The sequence below is a fragment of the Aulonocara sp. 'chitande type north' Nkhata Bay genome, linkage group LG20 (genome assembly GCF_057382095.1).
Source record: "Aulonocara sp. 'chitande type north' Nkhata Bay isolate Kocher_YH1m ecotype deep benthic linkage group LG20, A_spYH_male_GT1.1, whole genome shotgun sequence".
NCBI lineage: Eukaryota > Metazoa > Chordata > Actinopteri > Cichliformes > Cichlidae > Aulonocara > Aulonocara sp. 'chitande type north' Nkhata Bay.
Genome location: NC_141363.1, coordinates 37,409,862 through 37,436,668, shown reverse-complemented (window position 1 = coordinate 37,436,668; position 26,807 = coordinate 37,409,862). Strand labels below are relative to the sequence as shown.

The window sequence follows — 26,807 nt, the reverse complement described above, 5'->3', positions numbered from 1 at the left end:
CACACACACAAAATTTGGTATTAACTTTATAGTTGATAATTTCTCTTTATTTACTTTTACACATACATACACATTTTAATAGGGCAAGAAATTACACTAGTTGCATGTAAAGGCTGCATGCAGGTACTGTCAATGTCCCAAAGGCAGAAAACTGTTCTGTTGGTGTACACTTGCTTTAGGGCAAAACAAAAGAAACAGAGCAAATGGATGAAAAAGCATATATTTGCCCTAAAAAAACAAACCCCCCCCCCCAAAAAAAAAAAAAAAAAAAAAAAAAAAAAACCCCAAACAAAACAGGGTTATTACAGCAGCATCATTTGGCAACACAAACAGTATACAACCGTGGACAATTAAATCACATCTACTGTGATGTTTCTTCTTTGTCACTGCTTCTAGTTCAAAATGATAATTTCATTCTGCTCACACTTCTGAAAGCACAACATTTAATGGAAGTGAAAAAATGTTACTCCACACATACTGCACAGTGCTAAACTTTCAAATTGGCTTTGTTAAAGGAAGAGCCAAACACCAAACACAAAGATGTTGTGATGTCCGTGAGAAGCTGGGACTAGAAATCAGCTCAAAAAATATCTAATAAATAAAAATCTAATAAAGTTGCATGTTCTTTACTTTAGCTAGTCTAAGCTCAACTGTGTGGCTCTAGTCTTTTTTTTTCTGCAATTCTGCTAAATGGTGCAGGTGAAGCAAACCATTTCTAAAAGTTTCTAAATGTTCTTCTAATCAGAGAGCATCAGAAAGCAAACAAACAGTGAATGTTTGCTCTTAACAAGTACTCTGTGAGTATCCAAAACCTGCTGTATCTTATTATTCACTGCTACTGCTTAACAAAGGCCCAACTGTGCAGCTGTCCTCTGTCATTTTACAAGTCGGAGCAACAATGACCAGCTGTTTTAAAGAGACTAAAAATAAATAAATAAATAAATAATAACAATCAAAGTGTTCTGACATATCAAGACATGGACCAGACTTCTGGGGGGCAGTGTCCACTAATGTCTGGCCCCAGATCCTTTAAGGTAAGACTGAGCTTGCTCCGATTAGACTCTGGAGGCTGGGTCAACATCCTTTTGTCTTTCCTCAGACGTTCGTTGTTATGGTGGAAATGCTGTCTCACTCAAGTGTGTGTGGTTTATCTATAACAATGTGTAAGCAGGTGGGACATATCAAAGTAAAGCCTTACATCTGCAACAGCAAGAGTGGCTTAATCTGACAACGTCACAAGAAAAAGAATAAAAGGTTATATAAAATCTCCTATTATTTAACTGCAAAGCAATTTCTGATGTTTTTAGTCATTCGGATGTGTGGTGTCTTATCAGTAGCAATAATAAAGGAAATGCACATCAAATGTCTGTGTGTGTCATCATGACGCAATGGAATATCATGGACTACCATGACCCCACACACACACACACACACACACACACACACACACACACACTTTCCCATTCACTGGTGGAGTGTCTTACTTCTGTATTTGTCCAGTGTTCACATGTATACACAAAATCACATCTATACAGGCGGAAAGTACCAGGTTAAGCAGAATTCCATTAAAGGACAGCGTGACAGAGTTTTTGACAGAAGGTGGTGGGTGTGACCTATCAGTGCTGATGAGCCATCAACAGATGGCCAGTTCATGTTCATTTGCACATTACCACAACTGAACACGGACAAGCTCAACAGACTGATCCTGGCATCACGTCTACACAACTACATGACAACTAATTAGCAGCTCCTTCAACTTATGTCAGATATCCAAACCACGCCTTCTGTTAAAAGTAATGTTAGTATTTCTCTCAGTGACTTCAAATACACCTGTGAGGAACCATTAACAGATGTACAAAACGTTGCTCCGGTGCCACTCTTTCCCTCTGAGGATGTTCCACCTGGTTTTACTTGCTGTGATGAAGATACTGCTGGGTGAACATGTTGAGCTCACTGTCCAGCCAGCCCGCTTTATTCCTGAAAAGGCACAAATGCAAACACACGTTTAAAAAAATAAAAAATAAAAAATAGACAATTATGCAACAAGTTGCATGTTTAAAAGAGACACCTGCAAACAGCATGTGTTGATCAGAAATATAGTCATCCTGAGATCATGCTTGAACATGGCATAGTGCAAAAAACACTCTGACCCTGCTGTGAATGGCTGCACAACTCAGTTTGGAACCTGGCACAGCCTGGTGTAGTTGGTGGACTTCGAGGTTCCAGTTTATGTGCTGCTTTTTCTTTTTGGACCAGAAACATGTTTTCTTTCACTCTCTGCAGTTGTGTTATCAATGTTTTTGCTAAAAACTGGGGGCTGTCTGGGTTTAATGTTGTCAGGAGTTTTATTCACATGCTGCTGTTAATTACATTTCTGTTGCAGGTCTTTTTTTAGTCACACATGTGGGCAAAACTCATGTTTACATCATCATATAAAAGCATAGAATGTGTCCATTTTTAAATGAATTACTTGATGAATCACACCAGCCCTACAAATTTATTTAGTGTGAAGCATGCATCACCAGTTTCACGGGGCTAATGCAAACAACTGTTCATATTCACACCTATGGCCAATTCCAAATCATAAATTAGTCTAATGTGCCTGTCTTTGAACTGTGGTAGCAAGCCCAGATACTGAAGAGAACCCATTTAGGCACAGGGAGGACATGCAAACACCACATAGAAAGACCCCAGCTTGTCAGCAGGTTGGAACCTAGAACTCTTTGAAATAGCTTGTCACCTGTAACCTGTGAACAAAATGTTTAATAATGCCTAGTGTTTTACAAGTTTGACAGTTAACTCGCTCTTTCCACCACTGCAATTTCATTTTAACTGGAAATATGTTGATAGTCAGGACTTTGCTCCTCATCACTCCGCCCAAGACTCTACATTGTAAAGAGAGACACACAGCATGCATGAGCAAAGAGCCACAGTTGAGGTTAGCATTTTTACCGTAGCAGCTTAGCCTTGCTCTGGAGGCTGTCCAGCAGCTCGATCTTGCTGTTCATGTCAGTGATGTCATCTTCAAGATTTTGACGGGTGATGTCTACCTGCTGGCAGAGCTGAGCAAATACCCCAGCCAATTCCCTGTCAACCACACACAGCGTTAGAAAGGCTCGACAATATTCAGTGCTGGATCACAAATATACTTGGCATTCTCTCCTGTAACATTAGTCTAATTATGTGTGCTCACTGCTGGACTTGGTGGCTGCAGTTGGATCCAGTGTAACTGACAATGAGCTGTAGCTTCTCACTGGCGTAATCCACAAACTGCCTCTTAAAGGCTCTTTCTTTGGCCTTGGTGGTCCAGGTGAGCCGCTCATAGATGTAGAGGAGCCCATAAAGGCCCAGTGACAAAGCGATGAGACGCCAGCCCACTGCTTTCCAGATCTACACAGAATGAAAGACCAAGGTCAGGCTGAAACATAGGCTGAGCACTACGTCTACGTTTAATGGTTGGCTATTATGAAATAACAAAAGGCATGAGGAAATAAAATCAGCATTCAAAAAGTTAGTTTGGAATCTTCATAGTGCAAAAATTTGAATAACTCTTTAATAAAAACTATGATAAAATGATGAACTTAATGAGAAAGCCTTTCTGGCAAGTGTTACAGGTGGTGAGTAAACACTGTTGCTGTGGTTTTATTGTGCTTTTTGCCAGCACGTAATCAAAAACATCACAGTTCAGATCATTTCAACTCCCATCCCACAACAGGAAAAGCAAGTACTGTCCCATTTTCAGAGCTTTGCAATTCACTCTGTAGAGCATTATAATACATTTGTTGCCCATCACTACCTCTTTGATTCTGGAACACCAAAACAGATCTGTTTCCTTAATATTTCATTCAATTCTAATTGTGTGCGGTGTGTTTGTAGATCCTCACCACTCCACCAACGACAAGAACACCCATGGAAGTACGGGAGGTGAGGGAAGCAAGACCGGTCACCATAGAGACCATCAGCTCCTCCTGGGTCATGGCGCTTTGTGGAAATGGAGGCATGCTGGTGCTGACCGGTGTCAAGGCCATTGGGCGAGGAACCTGTATGGACAACACAGCGAATAACCTCACAAAGCACACGGCCCTGTACAGATCAATCCAGCTCTGGTCTTTTTGTCCTGGTTTTATTCTAGTCATGTCCAACAGTAGGACACAGCTGAAGGTGAAAAGGAAGCTTTCTATATCAATTTAGGTATGTGATTATGCTTTTTGTTTCAGGATTCTATGCATCAAATATGCTTTTTAATTGTATACAATGTTGCTTATGTAGACACTTTGAGGAAGTTTATGCTTCTGGCAATGTTACCTGGTCATTGTAGCCCATGAGAACGCGTCGGGTATTCTTGGGTCCAAGGAAGCGGTTGACCAGCATGGTCCAGCCCAGAGAGAAGTGGAAGCTGATATCTTCTTGAAAGTCACTGCAAAGCTTGTCACAGGCGAGGTCATAACTGAGGCTGAAGCACTGACTTCGAGGCACCAGCTTGTCAACCTGCTCTCTCACGGCACTGGGCAGCAAAGGCTTCAGACCCTCTGCACACATGAACAGAAAACAGCAGCGTCATTGTGAAAATAAATAATTATTTTCTGCTTGGCTTTGAATTACAACACAACAGCAATAACGACAACAACACAATTTTCAAACAATAACTATTCCATATAGCAGGGGTGGGCAACTCCAGGCCTCAAGGGCCAGTGTCCCTGCAGGTTTTAGATGTGTCCTTGATCCAACACAGCTGATTTAAATGGCTAAATTAGCTCCTCAACATGTCCTGAAGTTCTTCAGAGGCCTGGTAACGAACAAATCATTTGATTCAGGTGTGTTGACCCAAGGTGAGATTTAAAACCTGCAGGACACCGGCCCTCGAGGCCTGGAATTGCCCACCCCTGCCATATAGTGTAACTAGTTGCATGCCACAAATACACATGTGTTTGGCAATCATAGCTGAAAACCTCATAGTGGCTTAACGTAAACCAGAGCCTGTTGAAGTAGAAAGGTGGACATATTACCAATCATGTCATTCTGTGTGGTCTGCAGTGCACTGCTGATGGAGGTGGAGCACCTCTCCGACATGTTCTTGCCCAGGCCCTCCTCTATGTGCCGATGGAGTTCCTACAACAAACAATGACAAAGAAATGTTAAAGCATTAGTTTTTTTGAAAGGTTTAACGACAATCCCTTATATAAGATGTCATTACAGACCACAATCTGCATGTCTCTTTCACTGACACCTTTGATTATTGATATACCTTTATTAGTCCCACAAGGGGAAATTGACAACCTTTTTTCTACTGTGTAGGTTCAGGGCCGCTAACAAACATCTAAACTAAATGATGATATGGAAAAAGGTATATTTTATTGGCCGGGCATCCAAAAGAATGTGCGCTGATGGTGTGCATCCTGCCTGAAGTGTCAGATGGTTAACCAGCCGACCATTCCAAAAGCCTCTTTGTACCCATTATCAGGTCTTATTTGACTGCACACTTAAATGGTAAATGGTAACTGAAGTCTTATGATTCTTATGTAGCGCTTTTCTACTCTCCCGCACTCAGGACTCAGGGCTTTATACAACATGCCACATTCACCCATTCACACAAGCACTTCTTCTGTGCTTTTAAGATTCTAACATTAAAAGGTGGATGCATGAGAGAGCAACTTTGGGTTAAAATCTTGATATTTATATCTTAATATCAAAGATATTTGGCATGCAGTCTGGGGGAGCCAGAGTTCAAACCACCAACCTTCCGGTCAGTAGATGACCTGCTCTACCTCCTGAGGCTACACCCCTTCTGAGCTACACTTAAAGAGCTGTATGAATTATTTGGCATTAAATCTGTTTGGACTAGTGTCTACCACCCTCAGACTGAGGGTGGTAGACAGGTGGAGAGGCTGAAAAAGACTTTAAAGTCCATGATTTGAAAGTTCATTCACGAGGATTTACGCAATTGGATCGCTGATTAGACCCTCAGTTGTTTGCTGAGGTACTCCAGGTCACGGGGGTGTTGGACCTGGTTAAGGGAAGCTGGAGGGAAGGTCCAAGCCCAGCTAAAAGCCAGATTTAATACGTCTTGGACCTTAGAGCAAAGCTGCACACACTGGGGATGTTGGTATGTGAAAATCAGCTTCAGGCCCAGGAACGTTAACTTACTGCCAATTCCAGTCTCTGCTCGAGGAGATGGACAGCTCATACAAAGACATCCCGCTCCACTGTGCTGTTAGATGGCTTATCTGTAGAAAGTATCTTGCTGATAGAACTGGACATCTCAACGAGCATAATCTCAAATTGCAGGAATCAGGACAAAATGTTTCAGATATACGCGACAAGTGGGAGGCTTTGGTTCAAAAGCTGGCAGTTTTTTTTCAAGCGATGTTGAAACATTCTGCTACTTCAAATGCCCCAAGGAGCTGTCCACGGTCCTGATATCATCCCTTATATGACCCTGGGATGAAACTGTGGAGTCCAAAGTGAGACCCAGATTGTGACTTTCTGTGGATGGTGGGATGGGGCAAGTGTCAATGTCAGTGAGTAGATTTCCATCTTTTGGAGAAGGGCTTTTGGGGGCCACAACTGACCTGACTAAACATAAAAGGCAAAATGTTTAGAGAGAATTGGCCAAAATGCTGAAAAAGGGGTTGAAGAGTTGCCCAGCGCGTCATAGTTCATGTAGTGAAGGGTCTATAAACATCACAAACAATGTGGTCTGTGCAGCAGGGAAAATGAGTGGGACTGCCCCACTCATATTGTGTGTGTGTGTGTGTGTGTGTGTGTGTGTGTGTGTGTGTGTGTGTGTGTGTGTGTGTGTGTGAGTGAGAGAGAGAGAGAGAGAGAGAGAACGGAGAGTTGAAAACAAGTCGCGACCGATGAGAAACGGAAGATGAAGCACGTAAATATAATAACCACTACAGTCATTGCAGAGTGCCTGACGAGCCCAGTTGTAAGTAAGCTGTTAAGAGTCAACTGTACACTGTGTTCGCCGCCTCCGAAACAATAAAGTCCTGTTGGAGCAGCCTTTTAACGCCTCTCTCTGTCTCTCGCTAGCAAAGTTGACCCAGACAGTAAAGCTAACTACCGGCTACCAGCCCGACACGGAACCCGACGTATTAACCAGAGGTCTCTTTACCATGGTTCAGAGTCGTGGACCTGGCCGAGGTAAAAACAGAGTACAAACTGTGTTAGTTCAGTAAGAGAGTCAAACACTAATGTGTACACTCATGTCTGCAAATGATAGCAGAAGTGCTGCCCCGTGTCTGGCCAGAAAGAGAGTACAAATTTGTTTATTTGGTAGTTCAATGAAAGGCTTCAGTTAGCTAAGAGTGAGGGGGAAAAACAATTGTGCTTACTTTTGCAGATTTTTCTTATCATAGAATATTTAAAATAAAGAAAAGCACTACATTTTTGGAAATATTTGTGGATATTTTCTTGGTTTTTCTTTTTGTTCTACTTGATCACTTAAGTGGCCCTCCAATGAGATGACAGTGGCGGCAGCAGCAGCCCACAGCTCCTCTGAGTTTGAGACCCCCTGGTCTATATGGTTCTGTGTCTACTCTCTGACATAGATGTTTCCTGTGTGAAAAAGTGATTGCCCTCTAAATCATCACTGGTTATACCACTCTTTGTCAGCAAGAATTGCAATCAAGTATCTGTGATAACTGGCAATGAGTTTTCCCCATCACTGAAGAGAAATTTTGGCCGACTCTTCTTTGCAGAATTATTTTAATACAGTTATAATGGAGGCATTTTTAGGAATGAATGGGCTGTTTAACGTCATGCCAAAGCATCACAATCAGATTTAAGACCAGAGTTTGACTACACCACTCCAAAACCTTCATTTTGTTTTTCTGGGAAATTCAGAGGTGGACTTGCTTCTGTTTTTCAGATCACTGTTGTGCTGCATAACCCAGGTGGCTTGAGCTTCAGAGCATGAACTGATGGTCAAACATTCTCTTTCAGGATTTTCTGGCAGAGAGTAGAATTCATGGACAATATTGTGCAATTAACATACCTTGATGTACTTTCACTACACCTGAAAAGTTGATTCTGTTCATCTGGACGTAGCATTGTCAGTAGGAGAAATATTTCATCACTCATTCAAGTTTGCATAATGACTGGAACTAGCACCAGTGGTGAACAATGGGCTGTGAGGTCAGTTCCTTAATGATTGACCAGGGAGGATATGAAAAAAAATGATAGGTTAGCCTTGTTAGACTGTGAGATTTCCATCAGTAATAGGGTACATTTAAAAGTTGACGTGTACTGGAGACCAAAGCATACGGATCAGTATTTAGAGTTTGACTCTCATCATCCACTGGAGCACAAACTGGGTGCCCTCAGGATGCTACAACACACAACGAATAGCATCCTCACAGACACAGCGGCCAGGGAAGCAGAAGAACGTCATATCGAGAAGGCCCTGAGTAAATGTAAAAGTCTAAGAATATGCTAAAGTTAAACTCACATTTTTGTAGACCTTGAGCACCACTGGTGATGGATGGAAGTCCATATGGAAGTCGTCCACCAGCACATGGAGCTTCCTGATTTCCTCTGCCATGGCATTAGAAACCTAAAAGAACAACCACCCTCTTTTTAGCTGAATCCACATAAACCAGGACAGTCACACTGTGCCAGAATTCACCTGTCTCTCCACCTCCTCAGTAATCTTCTTGATCTTGGACTTGCAGTCCATGGTCAGTAGATCCAACTGCTTGTCGATGAACTCTAATCGGTCCTGACGGTCCTCTTTGGTCTCCAAACAATAGACTCTACACACCAACCCACACAGCTTTTTAAGTTTAAAATGAAAGTCTATTAAAGATGGAGATGTGCTGCACACATGGGTCTTAATCACAATGAAAACCATTTATGGGAATTCTTTCCCCAGGCACTCTGTGGCTAAAAGAGGAGGGCAATGCTTTTTGGGGGTCTGTGGTTTAAAGTCTCAGCATATACAAATACTGCTTTTAATCACAGACTCACCTCTGCTCCTGTGCAGCAATGTATACCGAATCCATAATGTGACGCAGGGCTTCAGAGATCTGCTTGGCCCTCACTGTATGCTGCTCAAATTTGGTCTTCACTGCAGACTGTGATATACACTCCTAAATACAGCAGACAGACAGCAATTCAGATATCAAATCAAGAAAAATGACAGAATGCAACTGAATGACCCTGGATCTGATGGAATTGAAGGTAAATTTCCAGCTTTAAATCACAAATGTAGTTAGACTAAGTTACATAATCTGCATAAGAATTTTTTTTTTTATTTCAACGGGACAATGCGCATTAATTAACATGATAGTCGTTATTTACAGATAGGGATATATAATCATGTATAATACCCCATACCCCAGTCCTGTCTATTCTGATTGTAATAACAGAACCGAAGTAAAAACATAAAAATCCTGAAATCTATTAAAGTATGACATCAAGTGGACCAGTATAGCAAAAGCAGTAATGGTGCACTTGGAAAAATAAATCTGTTGGGCATTTTTATTGGCCTTCAGACAATAATTCTGATTGCTACAGTCACAGACAGGACAGTGAAAAAAATAAATAAAAATACAATGACATGATGAGTGCAGGCACAGAAAGCTCTATGTGAAAGCTAATTTACACCATGGAGCCCTGCTTTCAAAAACTGGCATAGATAAAACTCTATGTAGCTGGATTTATGAAATAAGTGCTTTTTATAACATGTTTAGCGCCATCTTTTTCCAGTACAAAATGTGATATCCCAGAGTTTGTTGGTTGGTTGGTTGCGGTCAATAAGAACAGTAAAACTAAAAAACAGTTTAAGAGGATAACTGTTGTGCTGTCCCTGGCTACAACAATGGATTTTATGGTAACAAATCAAGAATATCTGCTTTCTCCGTCTCCCCCTTTACCAGTAATTGACTCTGTGTTGTTTGGCTAGCTGCACTGAGAAAGTAAAATGCATCTGTTGGTCATAATGTTCGGGTTTGTAAAACACTTTATGAATGAGTACTGTGGACGAGACTGTTTCAAGTTGGGTGACAGGTGGTTCACCAGACCGACAAGCTGGAGTCAGAAACTCTGATTTTTACACCATCTTACTACCAAGCCGTGCAAGCAGCTGATGGGATCAGGTTAATGCATGTGAATCACACCAGAAACATAACACAATCTGGAACCCTATCAGTATATCTGCAAGAAAAATAGCTAGAAAACGGAGGCTCAGGGGAAGAGATACCACCCTTTGTGGAAACCTCCCCCCCCTCACATCACCTCACTGACTGGATTACTTTATATTAAAATTAATAAAACAAAAGCAAAGCCCAAATTTAAGTGTAGGAAAGTATAAGGTGGACATTTTTTGAATATATTTTCCCACTGACATACAGATGGATGTTAGGATTTCCAATTGTGCGTTTCACATAGATGTATGAAATTTCACATGTTTGAATCATATGTAGCATACCGATTCAAACATACAGAAATTAGATCAAATCTCATTTCTAGTTTTGAGGATCTTACCTCGAAACGCCGTTCAAAGTTCTGGAACTCAAACATTCTGGCCTGAAATCCTTCAGCAAGAGCGCCACCTGAAACAGCACAGGAGTGAGAATGTGTGCTACAGTGGGTTTCACACTTTTTATCACCTCACTTTAAAGTCTATTCAAACTCAAAAAACTATACAGATCACATACAACTTTTACGTGGCACAAGAATTCTGTGTTTTTTTTAATCTATTTAAACACAAAGAATAAGCCAAATTAAACATTTTCTAATACTTATCAGTAATCTAATAATTAATTAATATAAATATATCCATTTATTTTTATATTAAAAAATAAATTCCCCCCTCGGCCCTCCGGGCAGTCTATCCTTCAAGCTTGGGGCCTCTACCAGAGGCCTGGGAGCTTGAAGGTCCTACACAGTATCTAGGACGGTGTTCCTCTGGACGGAGTTCTTGGATGTTGTTCCTGAGATCTGCTGGAGCCACTCGCCTAGCTTGTAGGTCATTGCACCAAGTGCTCCAATTACCACTGGGACCACTGTTACCCCTCACCCTCCACCTCTTCTCTGAACCCTCGGTACTTCTCCTGCTTCTCATGTTCCTTCTTCCTGATGTTGCTTTCATTCGGTATAGCCATCTGGCTATCTTGGTTAGCCATTACCAATTTGTCCATTTGTATCTGGAAATCTAACAGGATCTTAGCTCGGACATTCTTCAACGCCGTCGGGTCGTGACCTCGGGACTTGTACACTATGCCGGCCACTTGGTTATGGCGCTCTATGTATGTCCTGCCTGCTAGCATCTTGCACCCTGCTGTTATGCGCTGGATTGTCTCATGAGCATCTCTACACAGCCTGCACCTGGGGTCTTACCTGGTCAATTTCTTGATCATAAAGAGCAGATTGTAACCATGATCATGACCATTGATCAATAATTAGTGATCAAAGATCATTATGGACCTGGCAGTCATAGGCTACGTACATACATACACGGATTTTCGAAAACTGAGATTTTCCATTTTCGTTTAAAAAAAAAAAAAAAAAAAAAAAAAAAAAAAAATCTCCATCCACATGTAAACGCCAAAAACAAAGTTAAACGCTCTGAAGAACATGCCAATCCATGCCATCCTAACCATGTAGAAGTGTTGGCCAATCAGAAGTCAAGAAGTCTGGGAGGGAAAGAGTAAACCGGGTTTTGTACGTTCATAAAATCTCAAGTACTTCTGAAAAGTTTGTGTTTTTCTGAAAAGGCAGCTAATTTTGCGTTACTTTTCAAGTGCCGTCATCATTTCAAATGTTAATAACTAAAGACAGTATTTTGGCTGGTGTAGACTCACAACTTAGGAATGAAAAAAAATGTATACAACATACATAAATTTAATTTAAAAGAAATTACATTTATTTAAAACCAATTTGCGTTGTGAGAGCGTCTGTATTGAATGTAGAAGCCACGTCCGAAGTTCACTCTGATGCCTCTGTCTTTGTAAATGGAGGGACAGTAACTGTGTGTGTGTATATGTAAGCGTGTAAAAACTGCAGATAGTAAGATTAACAGCGACAGTATTTTTTTATTCTAGAAATTTCTCTCATGTAAACAACAACGTGGCATCACAGCGTGACGCCACGTTATTTCCATTTAAATGAAAAATCTCAGTTTTTAAAAATACCCGTGTATGTATTCTGATTCACAAGGTCCTGAATCGATTCGATCCTCGATTCGATTCAATTTAATTCAATTCAATTTGAATCTGGGAAATTTTGCCTCAGACAGTCAGAAATATTATAATTCAGATCGGTACATTTACATATTTTTGTATCTATAAAAAGGAAGCTGACACTTTCCAGACTTTATCAAAGGTGTAAGCATCACAGCAGATGCCTTTGTGTCAAAGTAGCTGAAGATAAAACAGAAAAACATGAAGGCGACTTTCCTGGCCTGGGATTTTATAAAAATATTCTGCAGTACATCAAAAACAAAATAAAACCATTAATCAACATATGAACATTACCTCTGAAGTTACAGCGGTTTTATTAGAGACACGGCTAAGCGTTTTGCATTTTGCATAATTTTAAAAAGTTTAAATTTGTTCAGAAGCCTATTGAACGGCAGAAATGAGGCTTTCTTTTGGAAGTAAGTGAAAGGAAAAAAACAGCAGCCGACAGCGCTGTAAACAACTTGTGCGTAATAAGAAAGCGAATAATACAGAAAAAAGAGATTTTAGACTGGAAACTGTTCTTGAAGTACAGAGAGAGCAAGAGAGAGAGAGAGAGCTGTGCATGAAGTGTGGTGGAAGCAAAACAGCAAAAGTCAGAGTGAATTCATGACGATGTTTATGTGAAGCGTAGTTTGGATCTTCTTTTGCTGCTGGTTCGGTCAATATTGTTTGGAGAGAGATAAAACTAACACCTTTAGAATCAGCGCAAAATGGGCATAAACACAAAGTGTGGACCCGCTGAAACATCAGAATCAGTGAGCTGTCGGTTTTCAGCCCCGACCGTGTCTGTGCCGTCGGGTGAGAAAGGCGACATCTCACTGATTCTGATCCGCAGGTCCGCGCTTTGTGTTTAAGTCTTTGTGCAGAATCCGTGTACCTGCTCTCATTTAAAGCTGTTTTAGCTGTTTGGTGGTTTTCGAAATTTTGTGATTCTGGCATTTCGGGCAAAATTAATTTATATTAAAAAAATCGATTCAGGATTTTAATGAATCGATATCACGTTATCCAAGCCAGAATCGATTTTAATCGATAAATCGATTATCAAAACCCACCCCTACTATGACTGCCAGGTTCATAACGGTCTTTGATCACTGGTTATTGATCGGTGGTCATGATCATGGTTACAATCTGCATTTTATGATCAAGTTTTCCGTGACTGAAAGCACAGTTTACGTGTGGACGAAAGGCCCAAACGCATAGAAGAATCTGCGTTTTCAAAAATATCTGTGTATGTGTGGACATAGCCATAGAAACCTATGTATGCAGAGGTGCTGTGCGTGTGATATTTTATTTATATACTAAAGTCAATTGCACTTTTAGTCCACCAGATGGTGCTGTTGAGGTTTAGTGAGTGAGCAGAGCTGAGTGCTGCATAAAGAAAGAAGCTGGTAAAAACACAAACAGAGCCATTGGAGAAACAAACAGCACACAATTCAACACACAGGCTTTCCAAAGAGTGGCGTATGAAAGTAAAATATTTAGAGGATACTAAATCATGTTTAAGACAGGGATGTGACCCCATCCCACCTTTTTTTCTCCACTGACAAAACTAACAGCATGCTACAAGGAAGTCAAAGGTAAAGTTGAAGTTTTAAATGGACATTGCATGTACATTACAGACTTCGTATTTATGACTAGACTTGTTAATGTTACATTGTTACTGGTCAAGCCTACTATGTTATAGACTGGTTGTTATATAGCGCTTTTATATTCGAGCACTCAAAGCAATTAACACAACACGCCTCATTCAGCCATTCATACAAGGACTTTTCTTTCTACACGAAGTACATTTTTTCTAACATTAACACTCCAATAAATGCACCAGAGAGAAACTTGGGGTTTAGTAGTACTCCTAAGGATACTTTGGCATGCAGAATGGAGATGGGAACAGCTTTTCTGATTAGATAAATGACCTCCTCTACCTCCTTAGCTACAGACACTCACAAATGGCTGTGTGGCACCATGATGGGATTAATAACCTTGTCACATGGCTGTAAAGAAAAGCAGAAAATGTTTTCTGGCCTTGCTTACCTTCCACTCTGTCTCCTGCATGCACAAAACATCTACCTTCATCCTGTCCATCACATCAGTCATGGTCCTTACATTTAAAGTACCCACTCCTCCACAATCCTGCCTTTTCTCCTCTCTCACCGTCTCATCTTCAGCCAACAGTAGCCCAGTACCTACCAGCCTTCCACTGGCCAACAGCACCAGAGGCAGTCAACAACTTGGGCCCCGATCGATCTAGTACAATCTTATCATTGTACAGAGCTTGTCAAGGAACTTTTTTTGCTGCGTATTTCAAAATTCAAACCTTTCCAGAGTTTTGATTGCGCAGACTGGTTCCCTCACCTGCTTCAGGCATTCCTTGAGCCTTTTGCACACGAGCCTGAAGTACTTCCTTGGCAGAAACGAAGAATATACGGTCACCAGCCTGGGCTCGGTCCACTACACCCAATTCATCCACCAGAAAATTAGTGCAACGGTCCATATGCTGCCCACGGACCTGGTTGAGCAAGAACACACTTAAATTAGCAAGAATCACAAAGGCAAAGCCTACCAGAACAAAGCTTTCTTTGGATGAGGAAGTGATGCCACATTGAGATTTATACATTTACGGTATTAAGAAAAATTAAATAGAAACGTTTCATAAACTCTCTTAGAAACTTCTAATACAAGGCAAAGAGGACACACTGCAGCATCAGACTAACACATTATTAAAAAAATGAATCTTTAGACAGGTATTGAGAGTTTTGAGGTGATTTCTCCTGGAACAGTGCCCTTTAGTGTGTAACCAACAAGCCACAATAAGGACCATCTTAAGGTTTGTAGTACCTCCTGACAGCTAATACGCATTCATGCACACACAACTTTAACAAAGTCATCATCGTGTCTTTAAATTTGCCCACCACAGCAACAAGGACACCTCTTTAGCTGTTAGGAGACCAAAATGTCCCATGTGAGACATCAAATGGTAAATGCTAAACTGAAGTGGACACTCTTGCTAGTGTTACAACAGCCATAAAGAAGTACTTTGTGTATACACCATAACTGACCTCCTCCATATATTCAGGTTCTGAGGCAGAAGCATCCCAGCGGTTGTTGAGGATGAAAATGTTGGGACTGGAAAGTCGCTCATTGACCTTGTGAAAGAAGGACTTCTCCTGCAGGATGAAAATGTACCAATGTTTGAAAAAAAAAAAAAAAGGAATCCGTGAATGAGAAAATGCAAATGGTTGGCAAAAAAAAAAAAAAAAAAAAAAAGTTAGATTCACATTTCTTTATACTCAAACCACCATTATTGAGGGAGGCACTGTTACTCTGAATGAGACCCATCAGGACAGAAATCTTTCATCATAAGAAAAAGAACCCTTTGAAATACTTTGGATTCATCTGTGATGACCTTTCCTGATGGCAACTATAGAATTATTCTTCTGTCAAAGGTCATGTGCCAAAAAAAAACAAAAACAAAACAACAATCCAAGTAAATAATTTCAAGGTAGTATGTTTTCATTGGCACTCATACAATTAAATTCCTGCTTCCAAACAGTCAAAAGGGAGTTCATTTGAGCAAGCAAGATTCAGCTGTGAGCACCAACAGCTACCCACAAGAGCATCAAACTGCAGCAGTGTGCAAAAACCAGGCTTCTTTGTGCACAAAGCTGCAGAGTTCTACGCATGTCAGTTGTTGAATTTATTTGTGTTGGCGGTAAAGCATGAATACCTGTCCCTGTTAAAAGAAATTATTTGTCTGGATTATGTTTTCTCCTCACACGACTTTTGACAGGGAAAACACCATATAAGCAAAATGTTCCCAATGCACAGCAGTGTCACACAATCCCCTCACTCAGATTGTTTTGACATGTCATCAACAGTCCTGTTTGAACCTCATCTCTTCATGCAGTTCTTACCGTTTGCATCAGCGTGGATTCAGAGTTTGCCACAAGAACAAACACATCAGCATCCAGACAGAACTTGTCGATCCAGCTGTCGAGCTCTGTGGTAACATCAATCCCTGGGCTTGAGATGCAAACATGATGTTAAACAACAGAATCAGAGTCCTCGCCAAGTCAGCACAGCCACTTTCATTAAAAAGAAAATTTAAATCCAATATCAAATACTCTTATAGTGAAGCAGAAATACGGTTTGGGACATTTTTGTGAGACAAGCCTCGGTCTCACTCTGCTTCAAGTCAGCCAACATCTTTCCATAAAGTCAGCCACCTACAGTAACGAAGCCGCCACCTTGTTTGCCCAGCTTTTCCCTTTAGGGGTCGCCACAGCATCTGCCTTCATCTCACACTATCCCAGAATCCTCCTCTGTCACACCAACACTCTGCATCTCCTCCTCTGCAGTTACCCTTAGCACTACAGCTGAACTTCCCCAGAGCTTGTCTCAACTCCTTTCTGAACTCTGAACAACGTTCTTGCTACTTCAGCTTCCAGCATTTAACTCTTGCCTCTGCCTTCACTCACTTTGGAGATCAAAAGAGGTTCCTGACTTCCAAAGTCATCCCACAGACTAGCATGATGCCATCCACATTATCCTCTCTAACTGTTAAACATTTCTCCTGAAAAAACTACCCAGGCTACTTGTGTTCACAGCTGTCTTACACTGTATCACTGTATATAATGCTGCTGTTGGCACTGTAAGGCATAGATTCAGATTGGCAGAGTGGCAGTGTGCCATCAATGAGAGTAGCTCATTCTTTATTTTTGCATTAATAAATGCTGCTGTCTGTGAGCTGCAATCAGTCATCCATTCTTTTTTTCTGCATCATCACAAATTTCCCTCATATCCTGTGATATAAATTTGAGGCTCTGATATCCCACCCCTGGTTCGGTCAACTTCCCAAATGTCTCAGGAAGAAAAACTAGGATCAAAAGCTGGAGGTGACCTTTTTAGTGCTCCTCCATAGAGAGTACACTTCCCTCTACCTCAGCAGGAGCAAAAGCATGTTAAACTTCTTCTTGCATCCTGGTTTTCACTTGTCTGATGCTCTTTGGCCCTACAGGTCCTTCAGTCACAGCTTCTGTCAAAGTCCCATAACAACAATGTACTTCAACATGCACTGACTGTGTCTCTGTCTGTCACCTCTCTCTGGCAAACATTAAATGTGCTATGACACCGTTTTACACAGGAAAAGCTGATGTCACGAGGATTCCCAGGCATCGACATTAAGAACAAAAAGAAGAAAACCCATAGATGATGTAGTAGCTCATCACTGATCCAACACAGTTCGCAGGTTGGTCCCAATAACCTGACAAATATGACCCCGACCATCAGGTGATCTCGGGGTGGCTGTAGCTCAGGTGGTAGAGTAGGTCATCCACTGATCGGAAGGTTGGTGGTTCGATTCCTGGCTTCCCCTAGTCTACATGCCAAATATCCCTGGGTAAGATACTAATCCTCAATTGCTCTCCAATGCATCCATCGGAGTATGAATGTTAGCTATGAAGCACTTAGAAAGATGTGCATTCACCCATTCGTACAAGCACAAGTTGTGTAAAGTGCTTTAAGTGCACAGATGAGTAGAAAAGCGAAGCAGCCTTTCATATATGCAACCTGCTGAGTGTTACCTAATTAAAACAGAATGAAGCTCTGCTGTAAAGCTATAGGGTTGCAAACTGTTTTCAAGCATTCAGTTGATAATGCAGAAATCTTTGTGTATTCCTAGTGCTACTGAGTCTGTTACACCGTTTATAGCTAGGGTTGCAAAATTCCCGGAATTTTCAAAGATGGAAACTTTCCATGGGAATTAACGGGAATTTATGGGAATAAAGTGGGAATTTTCAAAATTGAAGGTTGGCTCTTCTTAGGGAACTTAAATATAGTTGAGCAAAGTATATTTTAGCATAATATTGACAAAAACAAACAAATGCAATTCAAATACACTTGAATATCCATGCCATTCCTTAATCACATGTACAGAGCACAAGCTTGCTGCATGGCTATTGAGACCACCTACTGGCACTGTGCATGCCTCCATCACATGTACACATGGACCACACTTTTGAGCCTGAAGGACAAAGAGTATTAAAGGCACACATTTGAGCCTGTGGACTTAACAAGTGAGGTAAGTTTTGATGATATTATGGGAAAATATATTCATTAAATGTTTAAATTGTGAATATCACATAAAATGTATTAATCTGGTAGATAGCAATCTGATAAGATGCTAAATAAAATGCTAGCATCTGTTAGATGCTAAATAAGCCATAGCTAGTATAACATAAAGAAGATGCTAGCTTCCTCATTTGGCTGTTTTGTTTTGAAGATCATTCCAGTTGTTTAGCTAGCCTTACTATTTATATCTGTTTATTATCATATTGCAATTGTATTATTACGATCTCTTGCATTGCATTAGCATTTTTACAAGCTCTTGTTTTATTTTACAGAAAAATGCCATGTGCGCCATCTGATGTGTGGAGACATTTTACACCAGCTAATGTACAAGGGAAATCTGTATATATGTGTAAGTATTGTGATAAGACGTACGTGAAGAATGCCACAAAAATGCAGCAGCACATTGCAAAGTGCAAAAAAATTCCTCAAGGCCCAACACATGCAGCAGCCAGGAGTTCCACTCAAGGGGAAAATGAATCTGTTTCAGCTGTATCAGAATCAGATACCCACTCATCAGCTCCTGGTCCCTCTGGCATCAGAGGATTCTTTGATTTTATGGATGACACTAGCCAGAAAAACGCAGATGAGTGTTTTGCTCGTGCAGTCTATGCAGCTGGCTCACCCCTGATGCTGACATCCAATGTGTACTGGAAGAGATTTTTGAATGTTCTCCGACCAGCATACATTCCCCCAACCAGACATGCATTGTCTACTCATCTACTGGATGAAGAGTTCAGTCGAGTTCAAGAAAAGGTGAAACAGACCATTAACCAAGCTGACTGTATTTCAGTCATCTCTGATAGATGGTCCAATATCAGGGGACAAGGAATTATTAACTACATAATCACCACTCCTCAGCCTGTGTTCTACAAGAGTGTAGACACAAAGGAAAACGGACACACAGGCCAATACATTGCAGATGAGCTAAAAGTGATCATCAATGACCTTGGACCAGATAAGGTTTTTGCACTGGTCACTGACAATGCAGCCAACATGAAGGTTGCCTGGGCACATGTGGAGGAGACCTACCCACATATAACTACTATTGGCTGTGCTGCCCATACACTAAACCTTCTCCTAAAAGACATAATGGCACTAAAAACAATGGACACTCTGAATAAGAGAGTGAAGCAAGTTCTGAAATATGTTAAAGGCAAACAAGTAACATCCGCTACATTTCTGTCAAAGCAAAAGGAAAAGAACAAGAGTACTACACTGAAGCTTCCCAGCATAACGCGATGGGGTGGTGTTGTTATCATGTTTGACAGCCTTCTGGAGGGAAAGGAGTCTCTGCAAGAGATGGCCATATCCCAGTCTGTAGGCATCGACAGTGACATCAAGAAGGTCATCTTGGATGATGTGTTCTGGGAAAGAGTATCTAGCAGTCAGAAAACCCTCAAACCTATTGCAGCAGCAATAGCGAAGATAGAGGGGGATGGTGCCATCTTGTCAGATGTCCAGTGCCTTTTTGCAAAACTCAAAGAAGAAATCCAGACAATTCTGCCCACTCCCCTACTACTGAAAGGAGAGGAAACGGCTGTGGTCAAGTCATTGGAACAGCGGAGGGAGTTCTGCATGAAGCCAGTGCATGCAGCATACATGCTGGACCCCAAATATGACAAGGGCATACTTTCTGGGGAAGAGATCAACTGTGCCTATGCGGTCATTACAGCCATGTCTGATCACCTGGGTCTCGATAAAGGCAAAGTTCTAGGCAGTTTGGCAAAGTATCGAACAAAGCAAGGCCTTTGGAAAGGGGATGGAATATGGCAGTCATGCCAGCACATATCTGCAGCCACCTGGTGGAAGGGACTATGTGAATCTGAGGCCCTTGCACCTGTAGCCTCCATCCTCCTCCAAATCCCACCATCATCAGCTGCCTCCGAGCGCAACTGGTCACCGTTTGGGAACACCCACACAAAGGTTCGCAACAGGCTCACAAATGTGAGAGTGGAAAAGCTGGTCGGCATTCAGGCAAACCTACGGCTCTTTGAGCCTGACACAGAGCCATCCTCAACAAGGCTGGAAAGTGACACTGAAGAGGAAGACTCAGAGTAGGATGCTGAAGAAGTGGACATGTTGTTGGATGATGATGAGGTCCAGGAAGAGTCTATTGACTGAGCAAAAATGAGAAAAGAGGATTGCTTGAAGGAAGATTTGCATGTTTAATGGGACGTTTTGGAGGATAAGTGGCATTTTTCATTTAACCTTTTGAATGGGACTTTGTGGAGATTTTTGGACAGGGGGCAATTTTGAATGAGCGGGGTTAGGGGATGGTAATATTGAACTCAACATTTCTGTTTTTATTCATCCATGAAACAAGTTATTGAAACGTGTTCTATTCTACTGTACTTACAAATAAATCTGTTGAAATATCTGTTGAAAACATTTTGCATGGAGGTTTTCTTATGATTTCTGTTTATATTTATGCTTGGAAATAATATATTCCCAGTTAGTTCTCCTAAATTCCCATTAATTTCCATAATTCCCATTATTTCCATGGAAAGTTTCCAATATGGAATATTTCCAAAATTCCCAAGCTTAACTTACCATGGAAATTTACCGGAAATTTTCCGCCCCTTTGCAACCCTATTTATAGCTACCACAACGCAGACTGATCAGTTACATCTATAGGCCATTCATGACCATTAATAACTGTTCAGTCACTTCATTTCGCTGTGGTGTTCTTTATTAGGCTATGCCAGAGTTAGAATTGAGCACACCGAGTAACCATTGAAAATTGAAATGGATCAAATTTAAAAGTCATGCATGCAGCTGTCACGCTAGAACAGGGGTGGGCAATTCCAGGCCTCGAGGGCCGGTGTCCTGCAGGTTTTAGATCTCACCTTGGGTCAACACACCTGAATCACATGATTAGTTCATTACCAGGCCTCTGGAGAACTTCAAGACATGCTGAGGAGGTCATTTAGCCATTTAAATCAGCTGTGTTGGATCAAGGACACAACTAAAAAACCTGCAGGACACAGGCCCTCGAGGCCTGGAGTTGCCCACCCCTGCGCTAAAATAAAGCTTAGATTTCAAGGGGGCAGCTAAATAAATATAAAACAGCTTCTGTGTTTGACTGAGGCTGCTTGGAGAGGTCGTCAGCCTTAGCTAAAGCTCTGATTTGTTTTTTAGCGTACTGCTGTCTTCATATTGTGCTTTGCTTGCAGAGATTTAATCCAAATTCTTTGAATGACATGTTTATATGTGATGCAATCTCAAAATCTGACTTCAGAAATACTATTCTTATATTGCTTAACTTCACAACTTTACTACAAGGTATAGACTCCACAGGATGCTCTCAAGTTTGTTAGTTGTGAGAAAAGCAAGGCAAAGCTTTTCAGGTCTGTTATAACCCCTGTCCCAGCTTCTTTTTAAACAGGTCGGTGGCTTCAAATTCAGATAGAACATATATTTTAAAAGAACACATTTCTCAGTTTTCCAACTCTGACACCTTGTCTTTGGACTATTACACACACAATTCAAATGATTTCCAAATCACTGCAATTTGATTTACATTTTCAGTGGGACCACACATTTTCTGGAAATGGAACTGGACTTTAAAAATGGCCTCAACTACTTGCAAGACCCCTAGAATTATTCCACAAAACATGTATCTGACCTGTCCACCAGCACTAGATCATCCCTGAGCAGAGCACACTTGGCCTTAGGCCACATGACACAAACAAGGCTGCCAGCATCCAGATCTTCATCCTGGTGGAGAGCATGGGCCAGCTGGTTCACTGTCTGGAACCACAGACAACATAAGAGTCAGATATGAAGCTTCCTTTCCACACAGAGTCGACTTCGTCGGCTTTGCTCACCTTTATGTTCTTCCTCTCCTCAGAGCCTCCAGTGAGGATGAAGGCCTCATTCCCATCTGTGCCCTCCACCCTCAGAAAGCAGTTGGTAGTGTGTCCTATCCCAGATGGCAGAACCTTGTCACACAGCATGGCATTGATTACTGAGCTCTTCCCATTACTGGTCCTGAAGAACACGTAGCAAAGCTGTGATCAGCATCTCACACAATTCTACTTCGAGTCATGAAATAAACTCGCACTTATTTTAAGTGTACATACCTTCCAAAGAAAACCACCTTCATATGCCGGCGGGCTAGAACTTCTCCAATGCCGGTCACCTTGGCAAGATAACCCTGGACCTCCTGGACCTGCTCCTCCGTGGCAACCGGGTCTAGCTCTTCACTTTTGTATGCCTCTAATATGTCAAAGTCATCAGGCGGAGGTTAGCTTTTCATGCTGAAAGTTATCATATTCATTCAAAGTGATTTATGCCACCTTCTCAAGATCAAAACACAGACCTTCAATGACAAAAAAGGCCTGACTGAGAAAGAAATAGTATGACGCTGGACAGATCACCTCATTCAAACTCTGTGAGCACTGATGGCTGTAGCATGAACAACAGAACACACACTCAAAACACACTAAGCAACCAGCCACAGATCATCAGAGGTTTTGGTTCAGGCGTGCGGGGGTGGAGGTGGGGGGGTGGGGTAATCTGACAAAGAAGATCTTTGAGATCTTTTTTGTCTTTGTCCAGACATGTGCTTGCGTTCAACATGATCTTACTGCGTTAATTGGATTTCCTGTGTTGTGTAGTGCCGTATCAGAATCAGAAAGGGGTTTATTGCCAAATGTTGAGCAGGTTTACAACATTAGGAAATTGCTGCGGTGCTTCAGTGCAAACATAGTGTCATAAATAGCACTTAAATAGACATGAAAAAATAAAAGTAGGAATAAGAATTAAAAGTGTATATCAGGCTTGTGCTGATAAATTTTCCCTGTGAACTTCAGTGTGCCTCGACTATAAGCCACAGCTCATCGTCTGCAGGATGTAGCACACTCACATAATTCAGTGTGAAACAGACTAGGGTTACGACTATCGATTATTTTAGTAATCCATCGGTTAATAGAGTAATCGGATAAGAAACACTTTTTTTTTTTTTTTTTTAATTAATGAGTCTAGTCCCCCCCGCCCCCTCGGGATTTTGGGGTCTGATGCTTAGGTCATAAACATGACACAGTTGATCGATCAATCAATCAATCAATCATCGATCCAAATGCATTTGAAAACTGAAGAATGTGCTACTTCTGTGGCCAGCTGACCTTAATGAATGCAAGGGTCCCTGTTGTCTTTTTGTGTCTCCAAGTAATGTTCTGACTGTACTACGTGCCCACAGCAGGCTTAAAGCGTCTCTATGACAAAAAGCATGCAGGCTGCTGTCATGCTATCTGTACTGCGGGGAAATAAAATAACAACAGTCTATCCCAGCTGACAGCACAAAGGTTATCTGGGACTGGCCAGCGCATGGTAGCAGGATCAAAGATACAAGCTGGGAAAGCACTGCAACACTGATAGCGGTTTGGACAGAGTCCAGAAAAATATCAATTCAAGCAAGACTCTTTACATTTGTGACTTTTACGTGTAGTAAAGTGGTAAGAGTGTGTGTTCGGTGTTGTAGTACCTTCCAGGAAGGAAGCACTCTCCTTGATGTAAGCCCCCAGCTGCTCAAAGATCCCGTTGATCTTCTTCTTTGCTGTGACAAAATGTTTAAGCGGTGATGCGTTCACTTCCGCCATGATTCTTTTTTCCTTCTTGCTATGAAATGGGTTGGTGCTGAGTCGTGGAAATACCAGAGACATGGCACTAGAGAGATAAAACATCACAGACACGCCCAGTATGTTTAGCAAAAGCGACACATTATTCAGTGCAAGCACATTTACTTTCTTACTGCAAACTGGACTGACAAGCTGTCTGAAATAGGAATTCGGCCAATACTCGTCTAATAGTGCACTGCATGCTAGCCAGGGGTAGCCTTAAAAGACCATTTCATTGGTGACAGCCTATTATTTGTTGTAAACGAAAACTGTTATCTTTACAATTATCATTATCACACTCTCTCACACCATTTTTCTAATAAAGAAACCAAAACAACCGTTGAGGCATGGCTTATTGTTAATAAAGTCTTAACATTTATTACCAAACATCTTCATTCATATCAATAATCTGTCAATTTTCTTACTCTAGGCATCTTTCCTCCCAAACATTTGACATAGAGAGGTCATTCCACATCGAATCAACCTGACAGCAATGGACTGATTTAGGCAACAGGCTGGGCAGAAAATAAATCTAATTAAATTTTTCTCTTCAACCAGCAGGGGAATCCACAATTTTCAATCTAGAGCCATCATTTGATCCTCAAATTGTAGGAAAATGTGTCCCCTTTCCCACAAGGTGCTCCTCAAAGGCAACAGATGTATACTTTTTGATCTGGAGGTATTTGAATGAAAGGAGTGCCATTTCAGTGCTTGATGCAGTTCTATTATATTTAGATTGGTTTAAGAAAAGCAGAAAGCAGCTGTTTTTCACTCTCTCTCTCTTTGAATACATTTTCACAGCACAGAACACACATGTAATGCCACTGTTTTGCACATGTCTCAACTCTGTATATTTTTATATATTTTATTTATTGTTTACTCTATTTAATTTGTAAAATATGTGTACACACACACACACACACACACACACACAGAAAAATATTTAGTATACACATCCAGAAATGCATATACTATTATATATTGTACATATATTTATTAGTTTCAGATGTAGCCATTCTTGTATTTTGCTTGTTTACATTATTGTATTTTGCACAACTCTGTTGCTTGTGAAGCTCATACACAAGAATTTCACTCACATGTACTGTACCAATGTACCTGCACATGTGATGTGACAATAAAAGTGATTTGATTTGATGTAGAGCAACTTCTTCTCTTGATCTCTAAAGCAAGAAGATACCATTTACAGTCTGGGTCTTATAAGCCTTTAAGCGCCAAGCCAAATAATGTTGTCACTATGGTAACTTTGCTGATGTTCTGACAGCTGATTATCTGATTTATTTAAATATTATCATTGGCCAACACTCTGCTCTGAGTGTTTTTAAGCACAGCCTTGTTTCCCTCTCTCAGACTAATGGCTCCTAAATGTAAAAAAAGACCAAATTAAAGGGTCATCTTCAGAAGGAAGAGGATGGCTACACAGTCCGTGTCTATCCTGGGACAAGGAGTAAAAGTACTTGGGCGTCCACATCCACAACAGGGTGAAGTGGATGACCAACAAAAGCCTGGAAACAAGAACGGAATGAGAAGCCCCTATTTGCTAAGAAGCCGATATCCTTCGACATGGGCAGCAATATGATGGAGATTACCTGTCAGTCAGTTGTGGTAAGCTTACTGTACTTTTTCTTTGCCGTCGTCTGCTGGGGCAACAGCATCAGAGCTGGTAAAAGTAACACACTGAATAAACTTACTAGGAAGGCTGGCTCTGTGATTTTAGAACCTAAATAAACAAGCAATATAACAAACAGCAAAATACCTAACATCTGAAATGTATTTTCAAAAGTTACAAATAAACTTTGGATGAAGCATAGTACAAATAATAATAAGTTAAAATAAAGAAGATTAAAAAAAAAAAAAAAAAAAGAGTGCCCACTGTGAAAGACTGTAGCAGTCACTGACCTCACAACTGCTATATCTAAATCAGAAACAAATTATCAGCCTCGAACCACAAATGAACACTAAGCAAGTTTCTTTTATCATTTTTAGCGGCACCCCCGCTATGTGAGTGCGGGTTTATGAGAATACCGACAAAGATGGCACTGCAGATCTATGAAAGCTTCACCTCATCCATGCAGAGTCAAAACCAGCTAAACATGCTGGTTGCGCTCCGTCACCGCCCCTGCGACCTTTCACACAGTGCTGAAGATAATATTGCAGCAGTGCCATCAAGCTCTTCTTAATGCTGCTTTTAATATAAACACAAATAAAATAGAAACACTCGGCACGTTGCGCCAAGTTCTTTTAACACTGACGCTTTCCTCATCTTTGTGCAAGCTAATCTATGTCATCAAGTACTCCGGCTGCACAATCTCTGATTAAGCTTCTGTTTCTCATATGTTCCTCCATCTTTGTTCTTGACCATGACACAAAGTCCTGTTAACAGTCTGGAGTAGCTGCTCAAGGATAAATTACGAGCTACGAGCTGACCTGTCAACCAACTTCGATAGGAGCTAAGGCTAGCTTCACTAACGACTTGCTAAGTCAAAGCCGTGGGTGTGCCTTACCGTGGATGGAGTCGTTCTTCACAAACAGTCCTCTTACATTGTGCCCCCGAGGCTTCTGAATACTCTACAAGTCACCGAGCTCCCCACGACCCCACACACCTGTACGTTATACTGATAACTCAAGTTAGCTGCTACTGCAAGGGGCGTCTCCGCGTGTTCCAAGGACCTTAAAGCACTGACTTTGACTGCGTTGGTTTTTAGTAAACCCCAAAGACGTCAAACAGTATACTTTAAAGGTTGATCTTTATATAGTTTCCCAGCGCACACTACGTTCCAGCATTGTGTCGACTATTCCGTTTACTATCTGCGCGACCCGCTCTCTTCTTTAGTGTCAATGGCAAACAGCTCTAAGGTGG

The 26,807-nt window shown here is 41.2% G+C and overlaps 1 protein-coding gene across 3 annotated transcripts; it reads right to left on the bottom strand.

The window, feature by feature from the left end:
• mfn2 (mitofusin 2) lies at positions 1-26,807 on the bottom strand. 3 transcript variants are annotated; one of them, XM_086276488.1, is made up of 18 exons: positions 25,544-25,602; positions 23,797-23,981; positions 22,394-22,529; positions 22,139-22,301; positions 21,937-22,061; positions 16,097-16,205; positions 15,242-15,349; positions 14,538-14,691; positions 10,489-10,556; positions 8,971-9,092; positions 8,630-8,756; positions 8,453-8,557; positions 5,007-5,109; positions 4,306-4,529; positions 3,885-4,040; positions 3,194-3,390; positions 2,953-3,087; positions 1-1,977 (listed from the first exon to the last, which is right to left on the bottom strand). In XM_086276488.1, the coding sequence occupies exons 1-18, from the start codon at positions 25,600-25,602 to the stop codon at positions 1,908-1,910; spliced, it is 2,346 nt and encodes a 781-aa protein (XP_086132614.1). In that variant the 3' UTR covers positions 1-1,907. The 3 variants fall into 3 exon arrangements, with proteins under 3 accessions (XP_086132614.1, XP_086132613.1, XP_086132612.1); XM_086276487.1 differs by having other exon boundaries at positions 2-1,977; positions 23,797-23,978; positions 25,537-25,607; XM_086276486.1 differs by lacking the exon at positions 25,544-25,602 and adding an exon at positions 26,452-26,807 and having other exon boundaries at positions 3-1,977; positions 23,797-23,978.